The sequence below is a fragment of the Staurois parvus genome, unplaced genomic scaffold, assembly GCF_062004578.1.
Source record: "Staurois parvus isolate SC_StPar_1 unplaced genomic scaffold, SC_StPar_1.0 ptg000530l, whole genome shotgun sequence".
Lineage (NCBI taxonomy): Eukaryota > Metazoa > Chordata > Amphibia > Anura > Ranidae > Staurois > Staurois parvus.
Genome location: NW_028318326.1, coordinates 9,962,996 through 9,983,547, shown reverse-complemented (window position 1 = coordinate 9,983,547; position 20,552 = coordinate 9,962,996). Strand labels below are relative to the sequence as shown.

Sequence of the window (20,552 nt, the reverse complement as noted above, 5' to 3'; positions counted from 1 at the left end):
AAAGGTATTCAACAGTTTATATTTACTAAAGTAATTGCATTTCCATATATTGTGTACTGTGGGAGACCAGATATAATGAATGCAGGGTCCTGGGTTTAGTAGCACTTTAAAGGCCCTGCTCTTAGAACAATTACAGGTGATGCCTTCAGTCCTATTTTTTGTTGAATGCTCCTGAGAATGTAATTTTGACAAGTCTCAAGAATCTCTGTGCACATGCTCAGGATTTTGTGTCTTATAGCTTGGTCTGATGAATTTGCTTCTAAGAAACCTTCACTGCATGCAATTTGTTGGCGAACACCTCTTTGGGAATCCTTTGACAAATTTATCAAGGAAGTAAATAGGAAAAAGGGACCACTATCCCATTAAAAAGCCCAAGTCTCCTACTCCTACAGCTTCTACCTTTAAGTCACCAGTCACACCGCTGCAATTTAAAATTGTGCGATTTGTGTGCAATTTCAGGTGTGATTTCTGAAGACTTTATTGCTACTTGTGAAGATTTCCAACGATTTCTTGCAATTTGCAGTGCCACTTCCATTATATTCTATGTATGTGAAATCTCCGCAAAACTGCGGTGAAAAAGTAATGCAAGAACTACTTTAAAAATTGCACTGCAGCAAATCGCACATGTTAAGACGCTGAAATTCACACTCATTAGGTGCGATTTCAATTTGCAAATCGCACCGGTATGACTGGGTACTTGCACAAAGAAAGGAATCTTTCAGTTCTTCCCAGATGTCAACCTCAAAAACAAGACTTAACATTTCTTTTGTTCCATGTCCTGGCCCACCAAGCCTTTCCAGAAGTGCTCCTTACAATGAAGGGACACCCCCTCTTTGTGGTGTAGGGGGACGTCGATGGGCATTTGTGCTAGTCTGGATCCAAGTCATCCTGATACCGGAGTCCAATCTGTTTCAGAGTGGTGCAAATTATTTTCTATCCCTGTCTCCTTCTCGTCTTTCACCTTCCAGTCTGCCAGCTTCAGACCAAAGAAGAGCAGATTTGATGACCAACTTCAGGAACAAGACGTTGTAGCACCAGTTTCAATGTTTCTATTCAAATCCATTTACAGTCCTCAAACCAAATGGTGGCATCTGCCCCATTAAAATCCCTAAACCAATCCCTTCATGTTCCAAAATTGTGATTGAAATCTTGCTTTCCTAAGACAAGAAGAGTTTCTTGCCTTATTAGACACACAAAATGCTTATCTCTATAGTCGCATTTTCCCATCACACCAATGCTTTTTGCATTTTGCTGTGGGAGACCAGCATTTGTAGTTTGATACTTCCATTCAGGCTTTCCTTTGCAACCAGAGTGTTCACAAAAGTGCTTTCCCTACTTCTGACTCTTCTATGAACTCAAGGCTTTCAAGTCATGTGTTATCCAGATGATCTCCTGCTGAAGGACTCCACAGCCAGGACCCTGTCTTCCAATGTCCAAAGATCTAACCCAGTTCCTTTAGGCTTTTGCTGGATAATCCACTTTCTGCTCTCCAACCTTCACATCATCTGGAGTACCTGGGGCTAATCTTGGACACAGCCCAAAATCCAACTCTGACCTTTAGGTCACTACATACCTCAATTTGCTTCTGCGTGAGGGTTCTGGTGGGCTCCGTTTGAGGCTGTTAATTTTACCCAATTTTACTCCAGTTCCCTTCAATCCAACAGCCTGAAGACATGAAACAAGCAGATACAATTTTTGGATTGACCAATGCTTCTGTCAAGTCAAACGAAGATCTCCCTGGCATGGTAGATTGCCAATCCTGCTCTAGAATTGGGAATGTCATTGGATTTGGGATGTGGTAATGACAGATGCAAGCCATACAGGTCGGGGCAGTGTTTACAACTCCCTGACTGTCCAGGGAATATGTCCACTACAGGATTTGAAGCTCCCCATCAACATTTTGGAACCGAGAACCATCAGATTGTCTCTGCAACTATGGACTTCCCTTCTACTAGGTCACCCAGTCAGAGAACAATAAGACAGTGCCACAGCAGTGTCCTACATAAACCATCAGGAAGACACAAGATGTTTTACAGCCCTGACAGAAGAAGTCCACTGCTCTGTTCTGTAGACTTCTATTTCAGCTTTGTTGACCATTGGATAATTAGCAGGTGGACTTCCTAAGCTGTCAAGGCCTAAAACTAGGACAGAGGTCTCTGCAATGCTAGATCTACCAAATGTGGACATCCTGGCCTTCAGGTTTAACAAGTAAATACATGGCCAAGACCAGGGATCCATTAGCCTTTGCAGTAGATACTTTGATTCTGTGGACGCTTTCAACTTGTTAATGGCTTTCCTTTGGTAAAATCCTCTCGACTGCTGAGCAAGTGATTCTCCTTGCACCAAAACTAGCCCAGAATAATGTGATGCAGACATACTCAGGCTTCTGGCAAGTGACTTGGCCTTATAAACAGACTAGACTTACTGGACCAAGGTCCCTGTTCCATGTTGCTTCTTAGTCACAAGATTTAACAACATGGCATTTGAGCCCCAAGCCCTAAAGGATGTGGCTATCTTTGATTCAGTTATTCCCAATTTAATCAAAGCAAGGAAATGCATTCCCTGCCAGATTTTCTACTCGCACATGGAAGACTTCATTGCTTGGTGCAAGGACAGAAGGATTAGTCGCAGGGAATACTATCTCGCTTGCACACTGCCTTTTGTTCAGTCTGGTCTTGACCAGCGTCTGGCCCATAGTACCCTCAAATGGACAGGCCTTAACTATCCTCTTCCAGAAGCCTCTTGCCCTACAATCCCTTATTAGGACTCGTATAATTCCCCCAATTCAACCTCCTTTTTGTTACCATTGGATCCCTCTCCCTTATGGACAATTAGAGAAATTAGGTTGGAAGACCTCACCTTTTTAATGACTCCTTCACACCATATGTACAGGAAAACTGATTGAAACTGACACGCAAATTTCACTTCAGTATACACCAGTTTTTTTTCATGCAAGCTTCAGTGAGTTTTATACACATTGCAGATTCATATGCAGATGAAAAAAATCTGCATATGATACCAGTGTGGTGTGAACAGGACACATGGAGAACAATTTTTTTTTTGTGCCCTTGCGGAATACCTGCAGAAAAACGAACATCTCTGCACAGGGTGTGAGTGAGGTCTTAAGGTTGTCTTCTTGGTTGTCGTCATGTCTGTTTTAGGTGTGTTTGAGTTAGCAGCTCTCTTTTGTGAATAGCGTTTTCTTGTTTTACAAGGACATGATGGTTTTATAACCAAAACCTTCCAATTTACCTAAGGTGTTCTCTTTCCACCTCAATGGGGACATTGTCCTGCCCCCCAAACATGACAAGGAGTTTTCCCAACATGGCCTGGATGCGGTCAGCGAAGTCATTCTTGAGGATAGAGACAGGTTCCTTTCAGGTAGACTTCAAGTCCCTTTTTGTCCTCCCTGTGGGCCATTGTAAAGGACATCTTGCTTCCCGCTCCACCATTGCCAGGTGGATCAGGCAACTCATTTTCTGGGCATACACCCTTAAGGAAAGGATTCCTTCCTTTTCCATCAGAGCCTATTCCACCAGGGCTGTTGGTGCCTCCTGGGCTTTTCATCATTGAGGATTTGTATCCTAGATCTGCAAGGTCACCAAGTGGTCCTCTGTTCACAAGTTTTCCAAGTTTTACCAGGTAAACATTCAGTCCTCAGCTGAAGTGAGCTTTGGCCATAAGGTGCTTGACACTGTTATTCGAGTATTTTATTCAGGTCCCTTAACCCATGTGCTTCTTGTGAGCCTATTTACAGTTCTATGTTGCTATGTTGTCTTACACCCCTCTGTTTTTTGTTTTTTTGCTAGGGTATGACCCTATGATCTATGAATACCAGTCCTCTACTGTATGATTCAGATAGCATAAATTTTAACTTCCTGTAAACTCTCTTTATCTTGGGAGCACAGTACAAGATACAGGTCCTTACTCTTGCTCACTGCTTATTGCTTGCTAAAAAAAAATGGACCCTCACAAGTGGGTGGGGTTATATGGTACACTTTAGGGACAGCCCTAGCCAACTTTTTTGCCAGTGTTCAGTCGCCTGAAGGTAGGAGCATATAACCCATGGTCTATGAATGCCAGTGCTGTATCCTGTACTGTACTCCAGTCAGTCTTTAATCTTCGGGTTATACTGCTGTTTTCAAGCGGAGTGAACACTAACAAACTGTAGGCTTCAGGATAACTCCCTTCTACTACCAGAATGTCTCAGGTTTTTTGCTAGATTCCCAAGAGAATGAACATTTTCCTTAGGCTTTGCAACTGTAAAGACTAACCTATTATTTTGCTACATGTTTATTTTTCAAAATATTTATTTCCTTCAATCAAGACTTTATTTTTTCTACACTGTTGTTGCAGGTTGGATGCTGTATAGTGCAGTCATCTTCAGTCTGACAGTTTGAGCACCATAGCCTGAAAGTGACCATTGGACATGGAGTTCTGCATAGGCTGCTTTTCAGACTCTGCTGTGAAAAAAGTTGGCTGCGGAGCTCTTTTCCATGTTTACTGACATTGCCTCAGCACTTTCCCTGTCTCTGTCAGACTGTGACCAGTCAGGCAAATTATCTGGAGCTTACCTCATTTTCATCAGTTGCTGAGCTCCATTTTTCCTGCTGTTTTTTTGCCGCAGAAGCAGTTTACGCTGTGGGACTGAGCGTTGATATCACCCGTTGGTGGATTGTCCATGTATGTTTGCTCAGTGCCGTTTCCTGCCACGCATGGTCAGGAAAGCATCTTCACACTGCTGCTCCTGCTTGGAAAGAGCCACATGGAACTCAGATCTTCGATTAATTCCTGCTGTCCACCTACAATGATTGGGTCACTTTCAGCCATCTGACCCTCCAGTCATTGACCCTCAATAAACTACCAGCTGTCCAGGTTTTGTGAGTACTTAAGGCGCCTTGCCTCTTACACTAAGAATGATCATCCTCCCCTCAGTGATGCCAGATGCTTTTCACAGGGGAACCTGTTAAGGATCATGCCACTTACTCTCCAATTCCTATTCCCTTGGCCATTGACAAAACTCCTAGTGTTCTCCCTAAATCCAAGGTATTCTGTGAATGTAGTTTTCATCAGTGGTTTGTCACACAGGAAGTTTGATTTGCATGTAGGTATTCATAGATGTGGAAAGTTACATAAAAAAATTGTATGAAACAATGTGTATGTCAGGAATGGATTCAGCATTGGTGGTGGGACTCTCCTGCCGTGTGGGCTGCAGTACCAGAGCTGACCAGCGGGTGCTCTCAGCACTGGTGGTGGGACTCTCCTGCCGTGTGGGCTGCAGTACCAGAGCTGACCAGCGGGTGCTCTCAGCACTGGTGGTGGGACTCTCCTGCCGTGTGGGCTGCAGTACCAGAGCTGACCAGCGGGTGCTCTTAGCAGCCAGAAGCTCACAATCAGCCAAACCTGGGGCTGATTACAGAAAGGTGTATATAAGGCATGACCAGGCCTGTGCTCTTTGCCTTGGTGTATGTCTCCCCATGTGCCCCTGTATCCTGTTCCTAGTTCCTGTGAGAAGATACCTTGTTGCCGACCCTGTCTGATCCTGATTCCTGTTGACCGTCTCCTGCTCTGACTACTGGCTCATCCCTGACTATTCTTCTGCCTGATCCTCTGTACTGCGCTGTCCGTGAGTTACTGAACCCGGCTTGTGTCCTTGACCATTCTCTGCCTGCTCCTTTGATACCTTGCTGCCCGCACGTTGCTGACTTGGCCCGTCTGACCACGCTAACTACTCTGCCATCCATCCATCCTGCACGGATCCAGCCGTACCTGCACATACCTCTGGCGGATCCCTCTATCACTAGCAGGTGTACTCAGGGGCCGCGACCTGGTTCCTGTCTGCTCCAAGTCCATCCCCACCATCAGGGGCCCTGGTGAATAGCAGACTGGGACTTAGACTCCGCGCCCTGGGGAATCCTGCCCTGAGGACCGCTAGAGGTACCACCAGGCAGTCGTTACAGAACCCTACGGCCGGCCTGACCATTCCACCTCTCCAGCCCTGACTACGCCTGTGTTCCTGCACCTCCTAAGATTAGTGGAAGGTTAGTTTGTTCACTGTGCATTTATATATATATCTGGGTGGCTAATAATACCTGTATAATACTATACCTGAGACCTGCGTTTCCCTGTGTCAGTCCACACCTTTCTGGTCACTCCTTGATTCCTGACATCACACCAAGGCCTTTCCTGACCAGAAGTGGCTGCACAGGGAAGCCATCTTGACTTGTTGTGCAGGATGCATCCTGATGAGGTTATATATTTGTCTATGCTAGTCTTTGATGACAGGGAATATGCCTATCAGACTCTGCGGAAGTATACCCGGGATCAGCTACTAGAGTGCATACGGGTCGCTCATTCCCTAGTAGGTCAGGTCCTAGAGCTCTCTGAGGTGCAACCATTGATTCAGGCTTGTATTGAGTTGGCTTCATCTAGTACCCCTGAAAGCAGGGCTGAATTTCTTCCTCCATTCAGGGCGAGTCAAATAATATCACTGGTATGGTTGTTGGAGGATGATCCGGATTGCTTCTTGGAGCATTATTCAGCATATTCACCACAGGTGCTAAAGAAGTGTATAAACGCAGTGCAAACTTTGATCAGACAGGCCTTGTGTAAGCTGAGCGTTGTCCAACCCTTACTGCAGACATGGTCAGACTTGTTACACCCAGCCTCAATCAGCTTGCAACGAACCAGTCCTGTTTCTCATCATTCCTCTGCTCAAAGCTCTTTTCCTGCATTCCCGACAGCACCCCCAGTGACAGCCCCCCCAGTGACAGCCCAGTATACCCAGCAATCTGCCACATGTCGGTACCCTGCTCCCACTCACTGTACTGTCGTGCCAGTTGACTCGGTGCCAGTTGACTTGGTGCCCGCTGTCGTACCAGTTGACTCGGTGCCAGTTGACTCGGTGCCCGCTGTCGAGCCAGATGACTCGATGCCAGTTGACTCTGTGCCTGCTGTCGTGCCGGTTGACTCGGTGCCCGCTGTCGTGCCAGTTGACTCGGTGCCCGCTGTCGTGCCAGTTGACTCGGTGCCAGTTGACTCGGTGCCCGCTGTCGTACCAGTTGACTCGGTGCCCGCTGTCGAGCCAGATGACTTGATGCCTGATGATTCGGTGCCAGTTGACTTGGTGCCCGCTGTCGCACCAGTTGACTCGGTGCCAGTTGACTCAGTGCCCGCTGTTGAGCCGGATGACTTGATGCTTGATGACTCAGTGCCCGCTGTTGAGCCGGATGACTTGATGCTTGATGACTCGGTGCCCGCTGTCGTACCGGTTGACTCGGTGCCAGTTGACTCGGTGCCCGCTGTCGTACCAGTTGACTCGGTGCCAGTTGACTCGGTGCCCGCTGTCGAGCCAGATGACTCGATGCCTGATGACTCGGTGCCTGCTGTCATGCCAGTTGACTCGGTGCCCGCTGTCGAGCCAGATGACCTGATGCCCGAGGACCCAGTGCCCGCTGTTGAGCCACATAACCTGATACCTGATGACTTGGTGCCCGCTGTCGTGCCAGTTGATTCAGTGCCCACTGTTGTGCCAGTTAATTTGGTGCCTGCTGTCAAGCTTGGTGACCCGGTACCCGCGGTTCTGCTAGAAGGCTTGGTGCCCGCTGACGTGCCCGGTGACTCTGTGCCCGCTGTCGTGCCAGATGACTTGGTGCCCGCTGACGTGCCTCTGCCCGCTACACAGCCCGACATGCCAGCCCCTGATGTCCAGTTAAACTGGCCGATAACTGATACCCAGCCTGCTCCTGGAAATCCTGTGCCCAGTGACCTGCCTTCCTTGGTTCTCCTACACAAAGAGAAGTCTACCAGCAGGAAACCCAGCCAACCGGTTTACTCCGGCAGTAGGATATTCAGCCAGTTACCGGACCCGGGCGGTGGAACATTTTGCCCACTAAGGACTGTTTGGAGCGTCCTGAGGCCGCTCCTTGAGGGGGGGGTTCTGTCAGGAATGGATTCAGCATTGGTGGTGGGACTGTCCTGCCGTGTGGGCTGCAGTACCAGAGCTGACCAGCGGGTGCTCTCAGCACTGGTGGTGGGACTCTCCTGCCGTGTGGGCTGCAGTACCAGAGCTGACCAGCGGGTGCTCTCAGCACTGGTGGTGGGACTCTCCTGCCGTGTGGGCTGCAGTACCAGAGCTGACCAGCGGGTGCTCTTAGCAGCCAGAAGCTCACAATCAGCCAAACCTGGGGCTGATTACAGAAAGGTGTATATAAGGCATGACCAGGCCTGTGCTCTTTGCCTTGGTGTATGTCTCCCCATGTGCCCCTGTATCCTGTTCCTAGTTCCTGTGAGAAGATACCTTGTTGCCGACCCTGTCTGATCCTGATTCCTGTTGACCGTCTCCTGCTCTGACTACTGGCTCATCCCTGACTATTCTTCTGCCTGATCCTCTGTACTGCGCTGTCCGTGAGTTACTGAACCCGGCTTGTGACCTTGACCATTCTCTGCCTGCTCCTTTGATACCTTGCTGCCCGCACGTTGCTGACTTGGCCCGTCTGACCACGCTAACTACTCTGCCATCCATCCATCCTGCACGGATCCAGCCGTACCTGCACATACCTCTGGCGGATCCCTCTATCACTAGCAGGTGTACTCAGGGGCCGCGACCTGGTTCCTGTCTGCTCCAAGTCCATCCCCACCATCAGGGGCCCTGGTGAATAGCAGACTGGGACTTAGACTCCGCGCCCTGGGGAATCCTGCCCTGAGGACCGCTAGAGGTACCACCAGGCAGTCGTTACAGAACCCTACGGCCGGCCTGACCATTCCACCTCTCCAGCCCTGACTACGCCTGTGTTCCTGCACCTCCTAAGATTAGTGGAAGGTTAGTTTGTTCACTGTGCGTTTATATATATATCTGGGTGGCTAATAATACCTGTATAATACTATACCTGAGACCTGCGTTTCCCTGTGTCAGTCCGCACCTTTCTGGTCATTCCTTGATTCTTGACAGTGTATGACTAACAGGTTTTTATTAGATATTTGTTCAATTTTAAAATTTCAAATGCATTAGTCTCAAAATGAAAGCTAAACAATGTAGGGTAAATGATGTGGGTTTAACCTCTTGTCTGGCTAATACTTGCTCCGAGTTGTATTTCTCTGCTGTGTATGTAAGATAGCATAGATTGTATAGAACCATTCGCATACTTTTGCCCTGATGGAGTGTACGGTTTTAAAGAATTGTTTCTCAACCTCTTTTTAGTAGTGACACCCTTTAAAATTCTGCATAACCTTGAGGCATCCCATTCTAAAATGTAAAGATCAAAAATAATAATTTTACATAATGCAGCAAAATTCACATATGTAGGACACCGCTTTTTAGAGGTGATTTTATTCTTCCAAAGCAAATACACCTTTGCAAACTGGTACTGACAAGTATTCCAACGTTTCTCTCCCTTACTCAGCTTTGTGACTCCAGTGCTGACAGAGAAGGGCAGGTGAGGAGCAAACAAGGATGCTGTGCAAGCACCTCACCATCCTTCATATCAACTGATGTTGGTTGTTAGGACGCTGGCATCTAGAAGGTTTTAATGGTGCAGAATGAAAACCTGTGGCTTTGCGTAACTAAAAGGCAGGCTTGATTCATCTGCTGGCTTGTATACAATTTTTTGGCAATTTTTAGGCATTTTGCCAAGGCACCTTGGTTGAAAAAGGCTGGTTTAAAATATGTCTTTGATGAGACTGACAAGGTAGGTTCCATTTCTGACTTTCCATTTTGAAAATCTAATTTGCCCGTTTATTATGCAGACTCTTGCTTACAGTACTTTGCCACTAAACTTGAACATGCAGATAAGAAGTTGACTTGACTTGCCTACTTAGCGACTCAAAGTATTGATGCCAGCAGGACAGAGTAAAAGCCAGGCATCTTGCATTTACAAAAAAGATTGTTCGTAGCAGCCCTTGGTATATTTCTGGTAGAAAAGGTTTTACTTTATCCCTATCACAGTCGACATTGAGTGAGTATGCAAAATGGGTTAACAACACAGGCAACCCACAATACATCAGTATGGCTTATCAATGGCCTAGAAAATCAGATAGGTTTTCTTTTAATCTGTGTTTATTCTGTGTAAGATTTTGTGTCTATTTTTATTGTGTGCACCTTTTTCTGGCTATGAAAGGCAAATGAAAATGTATTGGTAAACTTGTACAGATAACAGATGTGTTTTTTGTGTGTTGCAGCTCAGTGATCGCGGCGGTGGAGTGCCACTACGGAAGATCGATAGATTGTTCAACTATATGTATTCCACAGCGCCACTTCCAAAAATGGAGACTTCTCGTGCCACTCCACTAGTGAGTCCATGCCTTCTTATTACCATTTTATTGTCTGAGATAATTTAATTGAAAAGTAGAAAGTTTTTATATATCCATTGCCACTTACCTAGTTTAAAACTGGAAAGCACTCAATATGCAGTCCACAGTCTGACAGCCTCACATAACGGATGCCCATCTTCTCCAATGTATTCTTATTTACAGCAGCACAGGGTTGATCTGTGCTTCTGAGTTGCTCCAGTTTTTCTCTGGGCTATAAACTTTCATGGCAACCTTCAGTTTTGAGATTATGGTTTTAATGCAATAAGCTATTTCAAGAAGATGCCTATCACTGCACTGTATGTAAAGTGCATCCAGACTGTCGCATGCAGAAATTTAGGATAGCAATGTCAAAGTTTTCGTTAACATCATCCGGATGGCCAGGTGTGCATACGTTGCTCTTCTGGGTAAGAGACGGCACTGGGATGCAGTATGGGAAGAATGCAAGCTGGCAGAGTCAGTTTGATGCTTTGGGTGATTTTCTGCTGGGAGAACTTTGGTCTTGCCACTGATGACATTGACACGTACCATCAACCTAAAATAAACATTGTTGCTGACCAAGTACACCCCTTCATGGAAATGGTACTCCCCAATGGCAGTGGCCTGTTTTAGGAGGATGATGCACCCTGCCACACTGCAAAAATGGTTCCAGAATGGATCGAGGAACACAATGAGTTTGAGGTGTTGATTTGGTCTCCCAATTTTCCAGATCTCAATCCAATTGAGAATCTGTGGGATGTGCTGGAAGAACAAGTCAGATGCATGGAGGCCCCAGCTCACTACTTGCAGGACTTAAAGGATCTTCTACTGATATCTTGGTGCAAATGGCACAGCATACCCTCAGAGGTCTATTGGCATCCATGCCTTGATGGGTCAGGGCTGTGTTGGTAGCAAAAGGTGGACCTATGCCATTTTAGGTGGGTGGTTATAAAGTTATGGCTGATTGGTGTATACATTGTGTGCACGTATGCGTTCAGTGAGTTATGCCAGTCTAAACTGTGGTTCAAGGCTTGACAGGCCACTTTTTATTGAAAAAGAATAGTTCAGCACAGCGGTTGCACATGTCAGCACGGGCGTCAGCTTCACATAGCAAAACAGTCAACAGAAAATGCTCTCTCCTCAGTACTATTGCTGCTGTTGGTATTGACCCCTCAGACCTGGCTCTCGCTCATCCTGGTAGATTGCAGCACAGCAACGTTATAGAAACTGTTGGGTTTCCAAGCCAGAAGTAAGAAGACAGAAAATGAATGTGTTTGATGTCTGGTGTTGGTTGTAATTGAGGTTAACCATTGTGTAATGCTCTGTACCATGCTTCGGCCAACTACATTTTTGGTGTGTGTGTGTATATATATATGTGTGTGTGTGTGTATATGTGTGTATATTTTTTTTTTAAAGGCATATAAATTTTTAAGTTTACTATGTAAAATCTTGTTTCCTTCAAAGGCAAGCTAAAATAGGGTTTGCAGTATTAAGGGGTGGTGGCAACCTCTTGGTTTCAGCTCTTTTCTAAAGACTCAAGTTTTTTTAACCTACATATATTTTGTGCATGAAGGTAAAAAACCTTCTGTGTGCAGTTGCCCCCCACTTTAACTCCGTCATAGGAAGAGGAGGAGGCAGCTGCTGAGGGCATTGCAGTTCATGCCACACTGGACTGCAGTGTGCTGCAGTAGGATCAGACAATGTGCAACATTTCATCCTGTGTTTGGAGCTTGATCAGAACATTTTAGCTTTGGGTTGTATGATAGGTAGAGGGAAAAAGCCAGACAGAATGTAGCCGTCTGCCATTTTATTGATACTTGTCAGTTAAAGCTGAACTCCAGGGAAAGTAAAAATCCTCTCTTGCAGTGCGGCTGCCCCTACACTGCAAGGTTTAAATGCTCGTTCAGGTCTGGGAGGAAAGAGAAGCAGTTTTACTTACCTAAACCTCTGCTCCTGCGGCTCCTGTGTTCTTTAAGACCTGTCCCTGCAGCTTCTTTTCCCTTATACCCCAGCGTTCTCAGGTCCTCTGACATCATCAAGATGAATGCAGGGTCTGTAGCTTTGCATTGGATGTGAGAACATCCAGGACCAGTCCACAGCTGGAGCATAGGGGAGCACTACCTGGATAACAGAGGATCCGGTAACTAAAACTCTTCTTGTTCCCTAAACCTGAACAAGCATACTGTAGGGTAGTACAGACTTTTCCTATTATGAGATATGTCGGTAAATAAGGCTCCGGGTTTGTGTTCTTTGTTTTTTTTTTTTCTGTCAAAAAGTGGCAACCTTGTCATATGCACTAGACAAGCAAAATTCAGGTTGTTTTTTCTGTAACATTCAATGCATTTTATGTTTTTTAAATAGGCCGGTTTTGGCTTCGGTTTGCCTATATCAAAACTCTATGCCCGGTACTTCCAAGGAGACCTTAAGCTGTATTCTTTAGAGGGATATGGAACAGATGCTGTAATATATATTAAGGTATGACAATTTGTGTTGATAAGACATTTTCCTGTTTTCTGAACCACATCACCCAAGACTCACACATACAGGAACTCCTTTTTTTCTTTTCTGTCTTCTACATCTCCAGTCAGTGCTCTCCTTGGTGTGGAGGGTTTTCCTGAGGGAGCAATGTAAGGACAGTGGCTGCAGGGTTAGTGTTCGTAGATGCAACAGTCTGCGCTCCTATTGGTGCGGCAAAGGGTGACCTGAAACTAAAAACATTGCCAAAGAAGCACCTCTTTGTACTGAGCTATTTACCTCCATATGGACATTTCTCTCTAATCCACAATGTTTGGCTATGTTAAAGGCATTTTGTTTTCTGTTTTAAAATAACAAACATGTTATACTTACCTGCTCTGTGCAACGGTTTTGCACAGAGGAGCCCTGATACTCCCTTTCTTGGTCCCCCCACCGGCACTTCTGGCCTCTCTCCCCCTTAGAGTGCCCCCAGAGCAAGCAGCTTGCTATGGGGGCACCCAAGCAAGCTTGCTCCCGAGCTGCTGCTCTGCTTGTCAATTCACACAGAGTCGTGGGTCGGTACTGTCCCCTCTCTCTGTTCATTGGCTCACTGACTGTGATTGACAGAAGAGCTGAGGCTCTTGTGCACATTTCTGGATTGTGATGAGGCTCAGGTAAGTATTATGGGGGCTGGGAGATTGCTGCAAACAGATTTTTTTTTTTTACCTTCAGGCAAAGAATGTGATTTTTCTATGGGAAAAAAGACAGTTTAGTCGGTATGCTTTCTGCTGGTGTTCTGTATATTCAGATATGTTACTTTTCCACCAGCAGTTTAATTCTTCTTATGAAAGCTCCATAAATGCATGTCTTCTCCTCTTGATTAGGCTTTGTCCACGGAGTCAGTAGAACGTCTTCCTGTTTATAACAAGTCAGCATGGAAACATTACAAGACCAACCATGAAGCCGATGACTGGTGCGTGCCGAGCAGTGAGCCAAAAGATATGACAACATTCCGCAGCAACTGATTGGTTCAGCCTATGTGACCAGCATATCGCATTCTACATCTTGGTTTCTTATTGGGTGCATTTGTCTGGTTTGCACTCTTTATAATCCACTGGCTATAAAATGTGCACTCTGTAATCTGATTTATTTTAGTCTTTAGCCAGTTTCCTCCAAATACGTAAAATGTGGGGGGCATTTTACCTCCTGGTTTCTCAAGTACCTGTCAGAAGTCATGAAATTATCAGTCCGTGTGGCCCCTGGACTTGCCCTGAGCCACCGACCTGTTTTGGTCTAGATAAACACTGTGGCCTAACCAGTGGGTTTGTAACCAGTCCTTCATGTACCGTTGGGGTACATATGAAAGGGTTAGAGGATGCCCCTACTTCCTAAAGGTGAACTCCAGCTACATGGATAAATCTAGTTAGACACCTGTACAACCACTGTTTTACATTGTGAAGTAATACATCAAGAAGCTAGCGATTCGCTTGCCCTTCCTGTGCTATAGGGCTACATATGTGTTTCTGTAGACCCTTCCTTAACCCCACCACCTATCCCTTCTTTGGACTATTAGTGATGATCACCTTCAACAAAGCCATGTAAATACTTCCCACTTCCACTCATGAACTTGCAGAGCGAGTTCTTTCACAGCAAACCTGATTTCAACTTTCAGCTGGTGTGTTGTGGCCTGTGTAAAGACAGATGTCAGGTAATTTTACCCTAGTTGAACTGGGAAAAAAGGATTTCATGACTTTAAATATAGATTGGCCTGGAGTTGCCCTTTTGATTTTATCATTTTAATATCTTCGCAGATAATTATATTTAAAACAGATTTGAGTGTGTATTTAAGTTATTTAAAACATGGATTGTATGATACCCATTCTATAGAAATGGGTTATTCTGCTAATAAACTGACATTTGGTAAGGGGAACTTTAAGACAAAGTTATGGGAATTGGGTCAGAATGGATTTTTTTAATGAGGGGTACATAGTTCAGTGAAGAAATACTGGCCTAAAACTCACTTTCGTATATAAGTGAGCTAGTATGGGGGATGGGGATCAGAAAATCGGCTGGGAGAATAGGTGAGATCAGAGTACTTTTTGCATACATGCCCTGCCTGTCAGTTATGGTGCATTCTAAAGGAATTATTGGGGGATGGATATAAAGAGACGCTTTAACTAAAATGCCAACTTTTCCCCTCACTGGCCTTTATTTTGGGTTTCCGATGGTGTATTTTGCAGACTGGGACATTTTCCATTTTTCACAGTTTAAAGTATAACTAAAGCTTATTATTATTGTTTGTTTCCTATAGAGTGGAGAGAGATTAGAACACCTTTGGGGAGATCACCCTCTCTGTTTGTCCTATGTACCTTTTATCAACAAAAGAGAAAATGTCACAGTTTGGGTTGTCTCCAGAACAGTATAGAAGGGAAGTCTTCCAATGTGGGCATTAGTTCTGGTGACAACCAGGTATTCACTTTGGAGGGATTTCTTTCTCACCTCCTGTGTTGGCTACAGGACAGGAAGTGAAGGGAAATTTGCCCAACGGGACACAATGGTTATAACCCTCCCTTACTCTTTCCAAAATGGGGGAAAAATGGTTTTCCTTTAGTTCTACTTTAAGTATTGTGAACAATTTGGTAATTGTTTTCACTGAAGTTTTGTGCCTTCTTAAAGGAAACCTGTACTGAGAAAAGTATGGAGGCTGTTATTGCTGTGCTGCCAGGGGAAATGCAAGCTGCCTGGCTGTTTCTGCATTTCTGGGAGACATCCGTCTTAAAAAAAGCATTGCAGATTTAGGACATCCTTTCAGTCGGTTTGCATGATTCTGAATCAGGGACTTAGAAAGTAATGAAGCCATTGGGTTAGTATGACAGCCAGGGAACTAGGAGAGTTAAGCAATGTCAGCTTGCACACTTCCTTACTGCAGGTTTTCTTTTTAAAGAACTCAAATTTCTGTGTGCCAAAATTTCCTTGAAGGGTAAAGACAGTGTATCATTTTAAGCAAAATATCTCTGATGTGTCACAGCCTACAAAACAATCTTGATATTGTATTTATCTGATTACAATATGGAGCCATGATAGTCATATTGCAATCTTGAGGGATTATTGTTTATTTGTAATTTTTGTTTGGAAACCGTCATTGAGGCTAAATGACTTTATAAAGTGAAATGACATGAAATTTAAAGTTGAGCCTAAAGGTCCCATTTATATTTGTGCAGTGTGTTGCGTTAAGGAAGCCCGATCCTTTGAATGGGCTGCCTGATGTATCCAAACTCCCACAAATTTGTATGTAATGCAGCATATTACAGTGAACAGGAATGTGTCATTGTGTGTTGTGGTGTGCTGATCTGCAAGTCCGTTGGGAAGGCTTCAGAATGAATGGAACTACAGCACACCAGTGCATTAAATGTGCAATGTGTTCCTGTGATGCAGCAGTGTGACTCCACTAAGTGGATAGATCAGTTAAAGGTGGAGTTGATGATTGATGTAACTCATTTACAGTCTACCAGACCTGAATTGTTTGGGGACGTCGGCCACTACATTAAAAGTAAACAACAAAAAAAATGATGCTCCCTACTGCAAGCAGAATTTTTGCATTACCGTCTCCTATGTAACTATACTTAAAGCTGCTGCACCCCCATTCTAAGCCCATTCTAATTATCCTGTAAAGCAGTGGTTCTGAACCTGTGGGTCATGACCCCCTTTGAGGGTCGAACGACCCTTTCACAGGGGTCACCTAAGACCATTGGAAAACACATATTTCCAATGTGTAAAGAGTAGCTACTGTGTTGAAAGCAGCTACTGTGTTGAAAGCAGCTACTGTGTTGAAAGCAGCTACTGTGTTGAAAGCAGCTACTGTGTTGAAAGCAGCAGTATTGGAGGTAAAACAACACTTCATGAATTATAATTACGGGGTAAATAATTTTATGGTTGGGGGTCACCACAACATGAGGAACTGTATTAAAGGGTCACGGCATTAGGAAGGTTGAGAACCACTGCTGTAAAGGAAAGCGGTCTATACTTGCCTATGCTGAGGATTCTGCAATGCAGTCACATGATCTCTCCAGCAGCGGGCTTCAGTGAAGTGATCGCTGACAACGACTGCAGGACATTTGTGGTGACATCACCCATAGGCTTACTATGGGGCATCTAATTTCGGCTGTCCCTTTTCTAGAGCTCCTTCGGCATAGATAAATCTAGACATCTTTCCTTTAGAGGGTAGTTAGAAGAGGCTTTGAATGGGTGTTAGAGCAGGTTTAAGTATAGTTAGAATTTGAATGGACTTCCACTGTAAATATTAGAGAATTGATTCCAGTATTTCCCTAAGCAACTACCTGTAGACTGCCAAGTATATTCTACGCTAAGAGCCCCTCATGGCCTTTTTTCCCCCCTCCCCACCAATTAATTAAAGTGAGCATCCACCCAAATATAACTCGGGTGCATGCTATTGGATTCAGTCACCTGACACCCCAATAGGGAAATCTTCTACAATAAACTTTTTGTTAGAGAAGTATTTATTCTGCACTTTCCCTATAAAAAAAAGTGTTGGGATCATACCCTACAATAATCTGCCTAAATTGGAACCATTCATTTGTTTTGGAATTCCTTTTGTTACTTGTACACTGAATCAGCACATCCATTGTAGATTTTTCTTCATGGCTCGATAATGCATTAATAAATGAAGTGTCAGGTTTGTGTATTGGGATTCCCTAGATATGCACTCCTATCATTGTGGAAGGACAGGGCTGCTGATTTCAGCCTATAGAACATGTTCTTCTCTGAATCCTCCATGTCATGGGTTCAGTAAGTGTTTGTAAATCCTTTGCACTGTGCAATGCAATGCTGCTATTGCTGCTACTACAAAATATGGTGACTGGACAATGCACAGCCTCTCCCTAATTCCCCCTAATAGTGATGAGTGATGGGGAAAGCCTGTGTATGTACTATACTTGTCTTTGTAGCTCCAGGATCAAATAATAACTTAAGTAAGGACACCTCTGAACAACAAGGGGTAAGGACCATGTTAGACAGGCAGATGCTGTACTCTGCTACAAACTGATCTCCTTCTCTGATTTTCTAACAAAGCTATAGAGGTGACTGAAGAGTGATTGTCGCTGGTTATTTTTTTTTTAAGTTAGAAAATAACTGAAGGAAAATTGCTGCAAATTGTCTGACATGGCCCTAAGAGACTTCACTGCAGATCTGCATACTTTATATAAAGTTTATTTTAAAATATGTAACCACCCACATCATTCTCCACCCAGAAGCGGTAAAATTGCTAAGCAGTGTTTTGTTTTTTGATTGTAAGTCTTTCATAGTGTGTGTTCATTTTGCTTTGGTTTAAAGCTATGTCATTCATGGTGCCTTTTTTTTTTTTTTTTTATCCTGCATGTAAAAAAGTAAATTAGAATCAAAATTATGCAATAGATTTTCAAGAAAATCTCAGCAAGGTTTCACTATATATAATGTGTGCTGAGTGGATTCTCTATCAGCCCATAAGGTGAATTCACTAGCAGGTGAAAGGAAATGCCAAGCTGGCCAGCCAGTTCCTTGGGAGAGCGATTATCTGCTAACAAGGGAGAAAGGACTCCACCACCCCTCACAGTGACAAAATCCTTTTTTTTTCATTTAGAGGATTTAAATGTAAAACCGAATCTGTGTTCTCAGATGTCATGCTCTGCATGATCTATATGAGAAGGTAAACACTGCACATGTGTTGCTGCTGTTCACAATGGGGGGAATAAACAAAGATTGGTGGAGACTTTTTGCCTGCACAACTCTTCTATGCTGAAAAAACCTAGAAGGTCCTGTTACGAATTAACAAAAGGGACTCGAGCTCCCTGGGTAATTAGTTGCAATCTCTTTTATGCTATGTTTGTGACAGACCTGAAACCTACTAGTTCAGCTGGAGCTTTATGCCCGGATCCCTTTTCCTCATTAAGCAAAGTGTGGGAGGAAGGAGGGTTGTGCACTATGCATGTCCTGCTTGTGCCGTGTAATCACTGCATGAGCAGAGAGAGGAATGTGAGCTGTCCACAGACTGTTCATATGCCAGTTTTGACTTGGAGGGTGGTAGGGACTGCGGCAGTTTTCTATTCTGAAAACTGACACGATCCCTTTATTTTGATTGGACCCTATGCCAGATTCTGTTTCACGCTGAAATAGAAACTGACGTGGGTGGTGCAGAGAAACCTGAAACTGGTTGCCACAATAGCCAGTCTCCCATGCCATTATAATGTGGCAGGACCCTTTTATTAAAGTGGTTCTGTGCATTAAGGTGAAAAACCTTCTGTGCTGCAGTGCCCCCCGCCCCTTTTTCTTACCTGAGCCTGATGCGATCCAGCGACGTGCACGAGAGCAGTGGCTCTAGCCGCTGTCTCCCTTCTCTTTGGGCAGATTGATAACAGCGGGAGCTGTTAGCTCCCGCTGCTGTCAATGAAATGCTGTGATGGGAACACGGGGTGAGCCTGCATGGGTGCCCCCATGGAAAGTGGCTTTCCATGGGGGCACCTGCCGAAGAAGAGGGGCCTGGAGCACATGCGGGGGGACTACAGCAGAGGGGGTACCAGGGCTGCTCTGTGCAAAAGTATTGCACAGAGCAGGTAAGTATAGACTGTTTGTTTTTCAGTAAAATAACAAATATAAGGTTTAATATCACTTTAATTCCCCAGAATGTCTTGTGGAATTTAGAATAGGTTCACCTGCAATCCAAATATGACAGGTGGGTAAGAATTCCATTTTTTCAAAACAACTTGGGAATAAGGAGAGGTTTTGGTAATGAGCTCAGATGCATTGAAAAAGATTGTCTGCCAATAGTTACCGCACATCACTGCTCTCAGTCAGAATTTAAGGTTCGTTCTAAGGCTGTGAAACTGTATCAGATTGTTTGTGCTTGCTTTTTTTTGGGTTACTGGACACCAGATCCCCTTCAAACTTTGTGCTCTGTGTTTTTAGTTTTCATATTTTTCATTGTATATCATTGTAAACATTTTTTTGTTCTCATGTATACAGGTCAAAGTCAAATACCGTTTGCTTATTTTCTTAAAATAAGGTGAATAATTGTCCTATAATGACTTCATTTATTTTTGAAACAAGTCCATTGTGAATAGCAATATCTTGCTTGCTTGAAATTTGTCCCAGTAAATTTTTATCTATCAGTGATGAGTGTCGTTATTTCTGCTGCCTCTCTTTTATGCATGTATTGTATTATATATCCACTTCAGGTGGTTCGCATCATTCCTGGGTAAAGGAACCTCTTACCTGAATCTGGGTTTGACAAAATGTAATATTTAAGGGATCTGTCCAGAGCGTGCCTGTGTGAGAAGTGCACGTTGGAAGTGGCTGTTTTCCAAGTCCCGTTCTTGTAACATTTCCATTGAAGCGGACGTGGTTCAGGTTTGCAGCCCTGTATCTATTATGTGTTGTATAATTGCTTCCATTTAAAGCTTCTGAGGCGGGTATTCTGCTCCGTGATATTCACAGTTCTAGAATAAGAGGCTCACAACAACCTAAAGATGACCTGTCCAAAGCCTCGGTCTGCCAGGTCTCTCCTAATGCTGTACCTCCCCCTTCATTTTCAGAGAAGTCTTCAGCAGGCTGCTAGTGCCACTGCTACAATACTGCACCTTCATAGTTAGTCTGGCTGAAAAAAAGACAAAAGTCCATCCAGTTCAACCATTAAGAAAAAAAAGTTATAATCCTACACCCACAGTTGATCCAGAGGAAGGAAAAAAAAACCCCAGAAAAGCATGAACCAATTTGTTCCTGCAGGGAAAAAATTCCTTCCTGATCCCCCGAGAGGCAATCGGGTA

General features: G+C 44.4%; 1 protein-coding gene across 1 annotated transcript in view; it reads left to right on the top strand.

The window, feature by feature from the left end:
• The window catches only part of PDK1 (pyruvate dehydrogenase kinase 1), a 46,605-nt gene extending 26,705 nt beyond the window's left edge, over positions 1-19,900 (top strand). Inside the window, exons 9-11 of the mRNA XM_089690503.1 lie at positions 10,177-10,287; positions 12,646-12,759; positions 13,623-19,900. Coding sequence (XP_089546629.1) covers positions 10,177-10,287; positions 12,646-12,759; positions 13,623-13,763 — 366 coding nt within the window. The 3' untranslated portion in view covers positions 13,764-19,900. The remainder of the gene's footprint in view (positions 1-10,176; positions 10,288-12,645; positions 12,760-13,622) is intronic.
• Positions 19,901-20,552: the final 652 nt, after the last annotated feature.